This window comes from Nelumbo nucifera, chromosome 6, assembly GCF_055504915.1.
Source record: "Nelumbo nucifera cultivar China Antique chromosome 6, China Antique-T2T, whole genome shotgun sequence".
Taxonomy (NCBI): Eukaryota; Viridiplantae; Streptophyta; class Magnoliopsida; order Proteales; family Nelumbonaceae; genus Nelumbo; species Nelumbo nucifera.
The window spans coordinates 66,237,176-66,250,753 of NC_142654.1; the positions used below are offsets into that span (position 1 = coordinate 66,237,176).

The 13,578-nt window shown below is 38.0% G+C and overlaps 1 protein-coding gene and 1 long non-coding RNA gene across 2 annotated transcripts; one reads left to right on the plus strand and one right to left on the minus strand.

The window, feature by feature from the left end:
* Window positions 1-337: 337 nt before the first annotated feature.
* Window positions 338-6,254, plus strand: LOC104606835 (uncharacterized). Its single transcript, XR_736836.3, has 2 exons — window positions 338-777; window positions 5,998-6,254. It is a non-coding gene; the product is annotated as an uncharacterized LOC104606835 (long non-coding RNA).
* Window positions 6,255-10,085: 3,831 nt separating this feature from the next.
* On the minus strand, window positions 10,086-12,646 carry LOC104606836 (protein CUP-SHAPED COTYLEDON 3-like). Its single transcript, XM_010272231.3, has 3 exons — window positions 12,309-12,646; window positions 11,163-11,437; window positions 10,086-10,887 (listed from the first exon to the last, which is right to left on the minus strand). The coding sequence occupies exons 1-3, from the start codon at window positions 12,508-12,510 to the stop codon at window positions 10,210-10,212; spliced, it is 1,155 nt and encodes a 384-aa protein (XP_010270533.1). The 5' UTR covers window positions 12,511-12,646; the 3' UTR covers window positions 10,086-10,209.
* Between the last annotated feature and the right edge of the window lie 932 nt (window positions 12,647-13,578).

Genomic DNA, 13,578 nt, shown 5'->3' on the forward strand with positions numbered 1-13,578 from the left:
TATGAGGTCCGATCCTATTTGGTCGAATTCGAATCACCCCTTGTTCTAATGTTTGGATCGAATTTGAATCACCCCCTATCCGATCCGATATATATGATATATTTATAAATATATGTATATATATTTATATAATACACATATATGTTATTTATTTATTTATAAAAAATATGTGTATATGATGAAAATAATTAAAAAATACTTATTTTTTGTTTTTACTTAGTATATTTTATTTATTTTTTAATAATTTATTAATTTTTAAAGAAAACTAGTTGTATTAGATCAGACCCGAAGGTCCAACTTACCGATAGGATTCAAATTCAAATCGAGTCCTATCAGTTTGCATCCCTACAACCGATAGGATCAGAAGATCGGATCGAATCCGTTTGCATCCCTGCGACCGATCCATTATATTGTCATTTTATATAAAGATTAGGGGCACTTATGTCTAATAGATTTTTAATCCCAAATCTCGCTTGCGTCTTGCCACTTTTAACCTTTGATGGTTCGAGTTCTGACGTTGAACGCATTGTTCACAAGTCACTATTGCTGTTTGCTGCTAAAAGGGGAGAGAGAAAGAGAGAGAGAGAGAGAGAGAGAGAGGCAGCTGCAAAGGTTTAATGGCGTTTATGAGAGGGGAGCCTTTGGTTGCCAAGCTCGCAGTGCTGGCGAGGTTTGTTGTTCTTCCGGGAGCAATGGCTGCTGCTTTGATCTACTCCCCGCAGCAGGACCCCAACAAGAAGGATAATGCCAAGTAGAGCGTTGGTCTTCTTTATCAAGGTTCGATCCTTTTCTCTTAAATTTCCATGGTCCAGTCTGGTTTTGGGGTTGTGAATTCGACCTTCTGTTTCTTTTTATAGGTTTTAGTTGGTCTTTTATTTTAGACGTAAATGATCTTGTTACTAGGGTTTTAATAAATCCTTTACATGAACTGGTAAACGCGTCTCTTTTCTTTTGATCCATCCATTTATTGTCTTATAAGACGTTGGCTTGCTATCGTACTGCAACTATTATAAAATTTAGAGCTGTTGAATTGAATGTAAGAGGATTGTCTTGGAAGGCCGAAATTTCTATTTTATCTGAGTTAATTCCAGACCCGATTGAGCCCATAATGTGGTGAGTGTGATCGAACTATACATAAACACATTATATCCCTTCTATCATCAACCAAATCTTTTACAAGTTGCTTATAGAAAATGCAGAATCCAAAAATCATTCCTCAGCAGAGGATAACCTGAAAAGAACAGAGATATAGGTTATACTATATCATATATTTGTTAAACTTAGACTGGATTGCGTTCTTAGCTGATCCGGATTCATGTTTTAGTTTTGGCTCTCGAGCTTTAAAATCTAGGGTTGACTAACATGAAAGAGAAATACATACACTAAAATGCGCATTGGAGATGATATGCTTAAGTCTGCTATTCTTTTGGGGTAACAATGATAATCAAATGGAAAAATCCATGAGAATCCCTGTGCTTATTACTAATTGGCTCCAAAATTGGAAAAAAGTTAACGACCTCTCAATTCATTTTTCTGAATTTTGTAGTTGATGAATGATAAAGATGGTGGTCTTAAATGGGCTCTTCTCATGTTACTACTTATGATCGTCAATCCTATGTTTAAGTCCTAATAAGTTGCTTTCTGCCCCTTCAGTTGATAAATTTTGAACTCTGACAGGCTATGCAGAGTCGCTTCTTGATTGGCTTGGATTTTTTTAAAAATGTTTATTATCAGATAAAGTAATTAAATGCAAATGCACCCCTGAAGAATGAGGCCTCCTATTGTCCAAGGCAGAAGGCACTCAGCTTAGTGAAGCTAGATGCTATTAAAAGGGTATTAATTAAAAAAGTATATTTTCAAATTTTGGTAGAACAGTAAACTAAGAGGTAAGAACTGTGGTTAACTGGTTAGCATGGTAGCATAAAAACTTGAGGTTGTTCACTTTTCAGAGCTGTTCTTGCCAATTGCCACAACTGTCTGAACATGCTCATGCTAGTTTCCATTCACATTTATCTGGCCACCAATGACAAACTTAGAAACTATAATTTGCATATGCTTTATATAAAATAAATTGAGCCTTAATTAATTAAAAAAAGCATAAGAGTCTTATCCCAACTACTTGGGGTTGGCTTACACAAATCCTGTTCTTCATTCAACTCCATCATATAGGTCAAATCATCTATTAAATATTGAGTCCATGGGAGATTTATAACTAGAATCCCCATCCTTATAAGCTTCCCTTGGTTATGTCTCTGGATCAATCACAAGAAACACAACTCCCTCAGAAGGTTTTGGAGTGGGGAAAACAGCTCATGGTGGCAATCAGCACCTGGTTACTAGATATCTAAATATCTGCCCCTGATTAGTAGGATCCTGGTTGCAAGCTTTGGATGCGATCATAAACAGATCAAATTCGGGTCCATATTAGACCTGCTAGGAATTGACTCCAACTCTGCACCCAGGTAGTGACTGGTGAGCATCTGATAAATATTCAAGTATGTAAATCTTGAAATTTATAGGAAGTAAAAAAAAAATCAAAACCACTTATTTCCTTTAAGTTTTAACTGTACGCATGCAAGAAAGTTTAGACTACAGTGCTTTTCAATGGGATTTTGTCTTGGGATGCAAACATAGGATCATATTAGATATACCTTGCTCCAAAATTGATATGTTAAATATTTGAATTAAAATTGAATCTTACTATCAGATTTAGTTTGGACTCAGATTGAATTTAACATTAATAAATAGAACTAAAATCATCTTCATCATCAAAGCGTTGTTCTAACTATATGGGGTCAGCTACATGAATCCTGTTTTGTCATTCTGTTCTTTTTAATGCCATATCCACTGCTAAATTATGAGTGCTTAATACTTATTACTGCTTTGGCCCATGCCCCTTTTGGTCTGCCCCAGCTCTTCTAGCCTCTTCAACTTGTAACTGATTGCCTTTTTTATGGGTGCTGCAGGTGGTTTTTGTATGCATGTGACCGAACTATCTAAGCCTATTTTCTCTCCTTTTGCTTTTTGGCTGCCCAATGTTCTGCTCCATATAGCATTGCTGGCCTTGCAACTGTTTTATAGAATTTTTCTTTTAGTTTAAGTGATATTCAACTATCGCATAATAAGACTCTAGATGCATCCCTCTATTTTGCCTGTCTTGCTCCAATTCTATGGGTACCATCCTCCTCAATCTCTCCCTTGTTATGTATTGTTGAACCAAGGTACTGGAAAGTATCTCTTGGTCTCCAATCCTAAGTATGCCCTGATTTGCACTCCTATTGTTATTAAATGTACATCGCATGTATTCTATTTACTCCTGCAATAAACTAAACTAAAAATAATGAGAATATTATATGTTATTAATAAAATAAATTAATAATGAATTTGATATGGTATATCATGAATTGAATTAATTGAAAATAACTTTCTAGACTAAAACTGATGATTCTTTAATAAAAATGTACACATTGCTAATAGATGGATGCATGTTAATTTTAAATAAATCACTAACTTATACACATTTTTTATACTATGATTTGTTAAAACACATATTTTTTCACATTTTAAAAGTGTTAAATGCTGTAAAATATACTCTAAAGGTGCTTGTGCAGTATCCAAGGAAGTACACTAGGCATGCACAAGTATCCGGGTATCAGTCTATCACTCCCTCTGATGTAAACCACTTCCTATGGCTAGAACCTTGAACTGTATCTTGGTTATTTTGTTTGTGATCAATAATGGTGGCATGCCCAATGAGGATTAGAACTTGGGTCTTCAGGCAAGAAGGTTCCCCAAAATCCTTTTTTTTTAGTTGAGTCTATATCTAGAACTAGTTAGTTTGTTGGAACTGAAGAGGAAAATCCTTTTTTTATTCTTTAATAATTCTGTTTCCTATGGTTCCACAAGAAAATAGAGTGGTCATAGAATTAGTTTGGTACTTAGCTCGGATCACCTACCCACAAACTGTTCCTACATCCATACCCATGGAATACTGCAGGTGTGCGTTGGGAATATGTCTCTTGTCTCTCATGGGGAGATGTTCCCAATACACAGCAGTGGTGTCTTGTGGGTATGGGTGTGGGAATGGTTTGTGGGTAGGAGATCCAGAGTGGTTTTGGGGAGGTTGTTTATGATGTTTTACTTTATTTGATTTTTGGACATGGCTAATTGGCTGTTGATAGAGTGTAATGGGTGATAGGGTTTGTGTAGCCAAGCTCTAATTTTGCCCGTGTTTTGTTTCTATAACAATGTTTTGAAAATCGTAGTCGTATCGTAAATCGTAGAGAAAGTTGAATCGAATCGAATTGTGAATCATATCGTAAATTGTAAGATTATTTCTATTTTTATAAACTTGTCAAAAAATTAAATATAGATATATTAAAAGGTTAAACATATATTAGGAAAGTTACTTTCCCTTATTTTTAATCTATATATACCATATATGTACCTAAAATAATAGAATTTACCACTTATACTATAGAAGTCTGAGGTGATATAATCAAGTTTGACTTGAAAGTCAAACAAATCCACATATAATGAATGGCTTTTTAACCAATATATGATGGAAAATAAACTCAATTTCTAGTCTTAAATAATGTAAATAAATCATTTTCTAGTAAGGGCTTTAAAAAAAATCCCTTGACAAAACTAGATATAAACAAAAATATAACAAAGTAGAGAACTAATTCTTAATTGAATTTATTTAAATCGTAGTGAATCGTAGAAATCGTAAGATTTATGAATCAAATCATAGGATTCAAACAAAAATCGTAAGATTTTTGCATAAAAGGATTCAGACATAAGGTTTGAATCAAAACCCTTGGGATTCATGATTCAAATCATGAATCATATCGTAAGTCGTAAGATTTTGACAAAATTGTTCCATAAAAGGTTGATATGAGAGCTGCTAGGGGTATTTTTCTGGAATAAAAATCTTTGGGCCCCTGTCTATTCACATTTTCTACTTGTTTAAGATGCCATGTGACCATTCCCAAATGAAAATACAAACAGTTGCCGATGGAAGGTCAATTAGGTAAAACAGTTGCAAACTATTGGGTGTTTTAGTAATATACAAACTATAGGGTAGGTTTTAGTAAGTATGGGAACAGTGTCTAAACTCTAAAGTAAATGACCTAGGTTACATGGAGACTGCTCTGCAACCTGGAATTAGGCTCGTTTGGGCTAAAGTGTGGTCTACTGTACATTCTCCTGCCATCTGTGTTATCCTTGAACAACTTTTAATGGAATTTCCTGACCTAAATCCGTTATATGGTTTTTTGATGTGGTCACAACCCCCTTTTTCTTACTGGTAGGCTTCTTTTTGGTGTTAGAAATTCATTATTGCGAAGGAAGGTTGTTGTTTTTTGATTCATTACATGTTTTCTCTTTAAGGGCTCCCCCCGCCCCGAAAAACTGAACTTGAACTGCTCTAACTGGCTAGGGATGCCACTGGATTTGGTTCGGTAGTAAGGCTGCCTTAACCCTACCGTATCAAGTCGAGTAATATTGAAACATTGGCAAATATAGCCTTCGCTGAGTATATTATTTAGTGAGGTCGTTCAGAGGTTTGGTCAGGATGGGTTGAGTGAAATCCGTACAGTTTGAAATAAAATAAATTAAAAGTTTCATATGGCCACCTGGCTACATTATTTTATTATTGCTCAGCTGCACAAGTAGCTTTTCAGACTCTTTATTGTCATCTTCTCTTGAAAAGTATTCATATATTCTAAACAGTTGTGCATGTTGTCTGAATCTCTGGTGCATCCTTTCTGGTTTGTTGTATGGACTTTCTTCTTCAACCATTGAGAAAAGTTGTTTCTCTCATGATTATGATGATCCGGTGGGTGCTAATTTTGGATTGCAGCTGTTATAGGCTTATGGCCTCTCTGAATAGGAGCATGTCCTCCAATACAAAGAAAAATGTTATTTCTCCTATCAGTAGGTGCCATAAATTGCACCTAATAATGATGTTTTTTTTTTTTTTTTTTTCTTTAGCAGGAACTTATACCATGGATCAACAAATGCTTGAATGCCCCAGTATCTGTTCTCAAAGTTTGCAATAATATATTTTGTTCCAAGGTTCTTCATGTTGTCTTTAATGTAGTAGAAAGACTTTTTTTCCTTCCTCTTTGGATAATTGGGCTTGGGCTGATCTTTATTTGAATAACATTGAGACTTAAGTTCATGCCTTTGTATCAAGAAGAAACATAAATGAGCTTTTAATCTGATGTGTGCCCTCGACTTTTTGTTGATCATATTTGAGTCCTAGAGTTTGCAGCCAAATGTAAATAGCGAGCTTAGCTGGCCAAGTATACAAGGTCAAACTAGGCAATTTTGGGTTTGAATTCACGAATAAGCTGATGAATTGCAGGCTTCTCCAAATCAATCACAGTATACAAGTAGTGCTTGACTTTTCAATTGGGTATGAGAATGTCATCTCGTGTCAGCACCATCACCATCACAGTGTATTCTCGCGAGTTGGGGTGTATTCTACATCTACTGCGATTTGACCTGTATCTCTGAGTATGTGGACTTACCAACAAAGCCCATGTCTCTCAAAATACTGTTTGTTACAACTTACAGCGAGTGTGTAAAACCAACATTTGTAGTTGTAGCCGATTTTTTTTTTTAAGGGGGCGAAGGCCCTTTCTTGTTCCGGAATTGTAAATGCCAGAAACAGAAAACGCATTGGGGGTAGTGTCAGAAACTTCCCTAATTTTGAGGAACACCTCCCACGTGTTCCCAGCCAGAGATCGTGTGCATTGTTTGGTCGCCACACAAGCACAACGATTTTTGCCAAACGAGAGCCCTTACAGGAGATTAGGGATTGTTTGGATGCCGATGTAAAAGTAAATGTCCAATAGCAACAAAATCAGGAGGGGGAAGGTGGCAGCGTGGCAAGTTCGTAAAACCTGTTGGGGATTCGTATCATAGGCCTGGCTGGCTGTGGCTGGGGTTTAAAACCTGTATTCTTTGGTAAAGTAGACTGGGGGGGGTTCGTACCATGGAGATGGAATTGGAGGCAGCCCAGGTTCAAAAACCCTTATTCATCTGCTAACTGCTGACCAGTGACCACTAGAACCGCTTACCTACCGGTGGAAAAAGAAAACCTGACATAAAGTTTATTGAGAGGTGCATAATAAAAAAGTGTAAATGGGGACAAAATAATGTATATGGCAGAACCTTAAGACATTGTTGGAATTGGGCCTTTTGGTTGTTGTACTGTACACCTCAGATGGCTGCTCATCAAGTCATCAAACCCAAAGTCTGGACTCTGGACTCAAAATTCATTTGGGTTGGACAAAGCACCAAAGAAACAACCCATAATAAAAATAATAATAATAAAGACCCCTAACCCTCTAATTTTGTGCTTTCGTTTCAGTTTTTCTATTTGTTGCCTATTATATTTTGTTTTCTATCTTTTTGTTTTACTGTGTGTCCAACTGGTGTATCCGTGTATTATCCGATTGCTTACAGCCTGAAGATCCTCTAGATGTTGTGTACTATAAAAGTATAAAGTGGCAATCTATCTTACCGTTCTTTGATCATCTTCTGGTCCTTTTAAAGATGTTACCCTGCTAGTAATAAATCAATGAATTGGAAAAGGGGTGTCGTTGGTAACACTTTGATTAGCTTTGTGTGTTCACCCCAGGACGACTGATGAGAAGTGTACCACTTAATTAGTAATGCTTTTGTCTTCTCAATGCTCAATGGGCAGGGCGTACCCGTTGACAATTGATTGGAGAAGTAACCCCGCCTCTTCCTTTTAAATATTTCCAATTTTACTTTTATTTTTAAAAAAACTGTCATCATGGGTATATTATATGTTGATGTGTGGCAGATTCCATTGAATAGATTCCTGACAAAGCTCCATTCTTTCACGTTTAAATATGTCATAAACAAAAATGCCAAGAGATTACCATTTTGGCTTTGGTCAGTCTCAGCCTTAGTCCTTGTTGTTGTTGTTGAAGCATTGTTGTTGTTGTTGTTGAAGCATTGTTGTTGTTGTTGTTGAAGCATGGATGTGATCTTTGGTTGCTGCTGGTGCTGGGTTGCTATGAGCTAAATTCCCAAGTGACAAACAGCTCCATTGGTAAAAGGGTCTCCAGTTTCTTTTCCCAAGTCATGCCTCCATGGGCCATGGCCATGCATGGAATGGCTGATCTTTATCAGTTCTCACTGTTTGATTGGAATATATATATATATATATATATATATATATATTAAACCAATCCACCTGAGCCATCCTCCGATTATGGGGGCAAATTGGGCAGTTTTGGGTTGGGATTTTGTCAAAATTTGAATTGACCCGGCATGCCAGATGCAATATAAAAACTTCAAATCAGGTACCCCACTTGTACATCTACCTTTGATCGAGTCTGGATCATCTGCCAACAAAATACATTCTAACAATCTACCAGCAAGATTGCATACCACACATGTGGTGTTAGATCAAATTGGTAAAGGGTTGTAACATGTTTGTTTGGCAGAAGATCCCAATTCCCTCCGACCCAACTTGTTTTATTCATGGTATTTAACTCATGATCTGATACCCACTTATTAAGGACCGCTGTCCGACCAGTTGGGCTTTTCTATGAACCTGTGACGTCTTTGTTTATTTAATTTATTATTCCTTCTTGTTGATAATTAATAAACTTCACCAATATTCCTTGTTAGAAGTTAGAACTGAGACGAGAAAGTGAAGAAGGGTCCACACTCCACAGAAACTACTGCTGCACTACACTTGAAAAAAAGATGCAACCTTTATAGCCTAAGAATCCATCCTCTTAGAATACGACGGCCTACAGCAGCTATCTCACTCAATCTCAGTGTGGTCGAGCCTCCTTGAATGATTATTTTTGTTATCTTTATAAATAAAAGGAAAAAAAAAAGCCCATGTGTAGAGCAAAGGCCAGCTTCGTACCGACTTTGTCATGACTCGGAAGAATCATCATCTTCTTGAACTCTGGGGCATCGTGATACCAACACCACTGTCATCCCCCATGCATGTCATGACTCATGAGAGCTAAGGAAAATAAAAAAAAGCATACTCTTTTTTTTTTGTTGTTCCCCAAACAAGGCATGATGAAATCGTATGTCAAAGCGCGTTCATGTCGTTCTCATCGACGTCATGAATTCCTATACACAAGGAAAAAAAGATAAAAAAAACTGTATATTCATCCTCTTTTCTTTTTTTCTTTGTGCAAAGAAAGAGGGTTCTTTCTTACTACAGGCTCAGGCTTGCTGCACAGATCGGGGGAGGAGATCTTTAGTTTCTATTATTTGCTCCCTCTATAATCTACTCTATTTAGTCTAAGGCCCGGTTTGGTGTGTCTTTTTGCATGGGTTATTGGCTGTTTAGAAATCTGATAGTCCGTATTTTTGTTTTTTTTTTTCCATTTGGTTGCAAAAGACTTTACCCTGAAAAGACGTAGAAAAACCCGTTTTCAATTGGAAAGATGCATCTCTAATCAAACGATCTATGATTTGTCAAGATCTTTATATAAAAGCTCATTATGTATGTATTTGATTATGTTTATGTTTATTAAATAAATAATTAACGAGGGTGTTTATGACCACATCAGTAAAAGTGCGAATAAACTCCTATTCATTAAGGAGGGAAGTTCCAAAATGAAGTTTCGTAGAATGGGAGCACAGAACTTGATATTTGCTTTTACAAATATCCTCTATCGCAACGTTTACTCAATAAACATAATCCGAACCAAACACCGTCTATTTCTTTTGACTGCTAGCTCTTCTAAAACCTTCAAAAAAAAAAAGTCGGATTTGGATTTTGGAGTGTGGAGAGGGTGAAGGTGATCCCAATTTGCAGAAGGGGGCAGATCCCCAGCCATAAACAAAAGCCCATTGCGCGTGCATGCATGCAAAAGTCCCCTCCTCAATCCTAATCATCAAAATCTGAAAAAAAAATGGTGACGTCAAATGATAATACCCCAATCCCATCGTTGATGTCACATCACAGACCCTCTCCACTTTCACAGGGTTTCGAATATCCAACCCAAAGTTGGAGATTGTGTGTGTTTATCAGTTTACGAGAGAGAGAGAGAGAGAGAGAGGCCAAGGCAAACATCTTACAAAATAACTGGTAAAAAGTGCAGAAAATCTCCAAAATACATACATATAAAGAACACTTACACATCTACAGTAACAGTACAAGCAAATAGATTCTATGGACGTATATAAAAGATCTTAGGGTCCAGATTCTCCAGCGCCTCTGATGGGAGGATCTAGCATCATCTGAAAGCCGGCCCTGTTGAAAGCAACTGAAGTGGACATCTCATGAACAGTGTCTGCAACAGCTGTGAACCCCAACACACCCCCTCCAGGTCCAGGGCCTCCACCACCTCCTCCTCCACCCGGACCACCCACACCCATCTCAATAAACAGGGGGTTTTGGTGAATCTTATCCACCCAGTGCAAGTTAGCATCTAGTGGTTGAAAATGGGAAAAGTTGGACTCTGTCTTGCACTGTTTCTGAACAGTGGCTTGCTTCAAAGTGCAATCTTGATGTGAGAGGAGCGACTTGAGTAGGATGGAGTGCGATGGGTTGTTGGGGTTTATGGTAGTGGGTGAAAAGGAGGGTCTTAATAAGCTACTGCTACTCATCGGGAAAAGTTGGGTCTGTGTGCTAACTGGGTTTATTAGATTCTTGACACCATTTTCTTGGTGAATCAAGTAATTATTTTGGAGGCTTTGTATCGAGGACTGAACGTCCATCACTGTTGTTGGGGGTTCAAGCAGTGGAGGCAAGCAAGTCGACGGGGACGATGAACAAGCTTCCATGAGATAGCCGTGAGCAGCTTGGAAAAATGGGCTTTTCTTCTCTCCTCCTGTCTTGTGAAATATTCTGCAAATCACCCATTCCTCCTGCACAGCACAACCGAACCATGAACCAACCATGGCAATTGAACTACCGATTAGAGCAGTTTTCATTTTTCATTTATCCATTTTAAGGATCAGAACAAGTCAACCTATACCCTAAGATTAAAACCCAAAACAAATATAATATATATTCATCAATGGGGGCAGGTTACTTTGTCTTTTGTATCAACTGCTTACTTAGCCCGAGGCGCATATAGATTTGTAGAGTGTAGAGAGAGTTAAGGTTTTGGGGGAGAGAGAGAGAGAGAAGATGTATGTACCTTACACGTGTGACGGTAGGCGAAATCACCATCGAGGCGGTACTCGTGCATGACCCACTTGGTTTTCTCGCCTCGGGGAGCTCTGCCCTTGTAGAAAACTAGGGTTTTCTTCATTCCCAGTAGGGCTCCATTTGAAGCACTGTAAACCTCTCTGTCTTTGCCTGTGGCTTTCCAATACCCAGCTTCAGTTGCTCGGTTTGTTCTCAACCCGGTTGGGTACTTTCGGTCCCTCAGGCTGAAGAAATACCACTCTCTCTCCCCCATCTTAGCTATGTCTGAGAAACAATTAAGAAGAGAAAAAGATAATATATGGTTACATACATAAATAACACAAGACAAAGCTATAAGAAATTAACTCTCTCTCTCTCTCTCTTTGGTTATGGTTGTTTTATCCATGAGCTCTGTCAGAAAATTTTCCCAACTTTGAGATGGATTTTGTATCGAATAATTAAGTATATGGATAGTTGAGGATAAGGGAAGTAGAATTCAAGTGCATGCACTTGACAATGACAGAAAATATAAACAAAGTATGACATAAAGAGAGAGAGAGAGAGAGAGGAGGGGGGCTACAAGTATAATAATACAAACATCTCTCAAAAGTCTTTGCTTGAAAGTTCTCCCAACTTATTAAGAAAGAAGCCCTCGATCATATCATATGTTAGAAAAGGGACAAGTCATTTAAGTCATACATGCGTTGCGGATATAGAAAGTGAAGATATAAATCATCCTTTATGCCTTCGAAAAAAGAAAAAAATCATCCTTTATTGGAAAGGAATTAAAGGAGAAGACAGCTTTGTGGGTCTTACAAGACTGAAAAAGAAGGTGCCCAATATGTCTATTTTTCATTCTAGCTAGCAATGGTGCCCTCGAAAACCAGACTCAATACATACCAGCAACATATAAAAACTAACCCATAACCATGATCACATTGAATTGATGAAAGTTGAAACACTTGCTTCCTAATCCTAATCTGTGTCTGGTTTACAGATTAGATCTTCAATGTAAACGGAACACAAGTGACAAACAGTTTTCACAGAGAAACCCATCAACCAAAGAAACCATATATATAATGAAACAAAAGCAAACAACACAGAGAATATTTATACCACTCCTTTGTTGGTCCTTTTCTTTCCTCATCAATCATACCTGGAAGCTCCCATGGTTCACATCTATTAAGGTCAACCTCGGCAATGTCGACACCAGAGAAGCTCCCCTTGAATACCTTTGAAGCCAAATAAAAGGTTATGAGCTCTTCATCAGTTGGGTGAAACCGAAACCCTGGAGGCAAACCTTGCTCGTTTGTGTCTTCTCCATGCACTTCGCATAAAATTTCTTCCATGGCCAACATCGACGCAGTGACTGGCTAGCTAGCTACTCTCTGCACACGACGCAAAAAGCTATCGAGTGAGAGAGGGAGAGAGGGGGAGGGAGGAGAGAGAGAGAGAGAGTATGTTTGTTGGGTAAAAGCGAATGTAAACGAATGAGCGGAGATATATATAGAGAGAAGCACTGAAACCGAAGATAGGGCAAAGTTATTAATAAGGGGTGGGCAGATTTGGGTTCATTAAAAGCTATGGAGGGCCTACAAAAGTGCACCTGAAACTTTGAAAGGGCCCCAAACAGGCAACAAGTATAGAAATTAAACCTAAGAAAAAAAGAGGATTTAGGAGTAAATGTCGAGTTGGTTGCAGTGATTTATGCGTGCGTGTGTGAGCATGTTATGACTTATGACGACCTTTTCAGTTTCACAGAGAGAGAGAGAAATTACACGAGGACAACAGCCGGCTTGGAAATGAGAGAAGAGATTATCGTCATCACTCATCACCACCTAGCAGTAATAATAAATCCTGTTCAGTCTTGTAGATTTGTACAAAAAAAAAAAAAAAACACAGGAGAAGAAGAAGATGAAGCAGCAGAAGAGATTGTGGCTTTCCACTCGCTATAGTACTACTGTTGATGAAATTAGACGCGTAACAAGGTTGGTCAGGTCCCTCCCACTACCGACGGGTTATAGTTTGACCCGGTTGGAATTGGATACAGCGGAGTTCTTTGATTCTTTCCTTCCCGTGTTGTAAGTTAATTGGCTGGCTTGACCAGTTTTAATTCCAACAGGACCCGGATTTGATGGAATCCGAACCCATCTCCACAGGACCTGGGACTGTCTTAGAGACACACTGAACCGAATGGGGGGGGGGGGGGGTCATGGGGTCATATGTTCATCCATGTTATAATATGACTTAAGCTGGCTGGCTGATAGTAATGGAATTCACAAATGTTACAGAGACAAAACAAAACGATATCTTCACAACTTTGTTTTAGTTATTAATTCAATCAGTCTATCTCTCTCTCTCTCTCTCTCCTCTCCGAGTCCAGATTCCCAGGTCCCAGCGCATATAAAGGCCTACAACTACTACTA

Bases quoted from the DNA above. Each gene is read 5' to 3' on its own strand.
- LOC104606836 (XM_010272231.3), bottom strand. From the start codon at position 12,510: ATGTTGGCCATGGAAGAAATTTTATGCGAAGTGCATGGAGAAGACACA. The intron at 11,438-12,308 runs GTATGATTGATG...ATTGTTTCTCAG, and splicing joins TGAACCATGGGAGCTTCCAG to ACATAGCTAAGATGGGGGAG. The intron at 10,888-11,162 runs GTACATACATCT...TGTGCTGTGCAG, and splicing joins CCTACCGTCACACGTGTAAG to GAGGAATGGGTGATTTGCAG.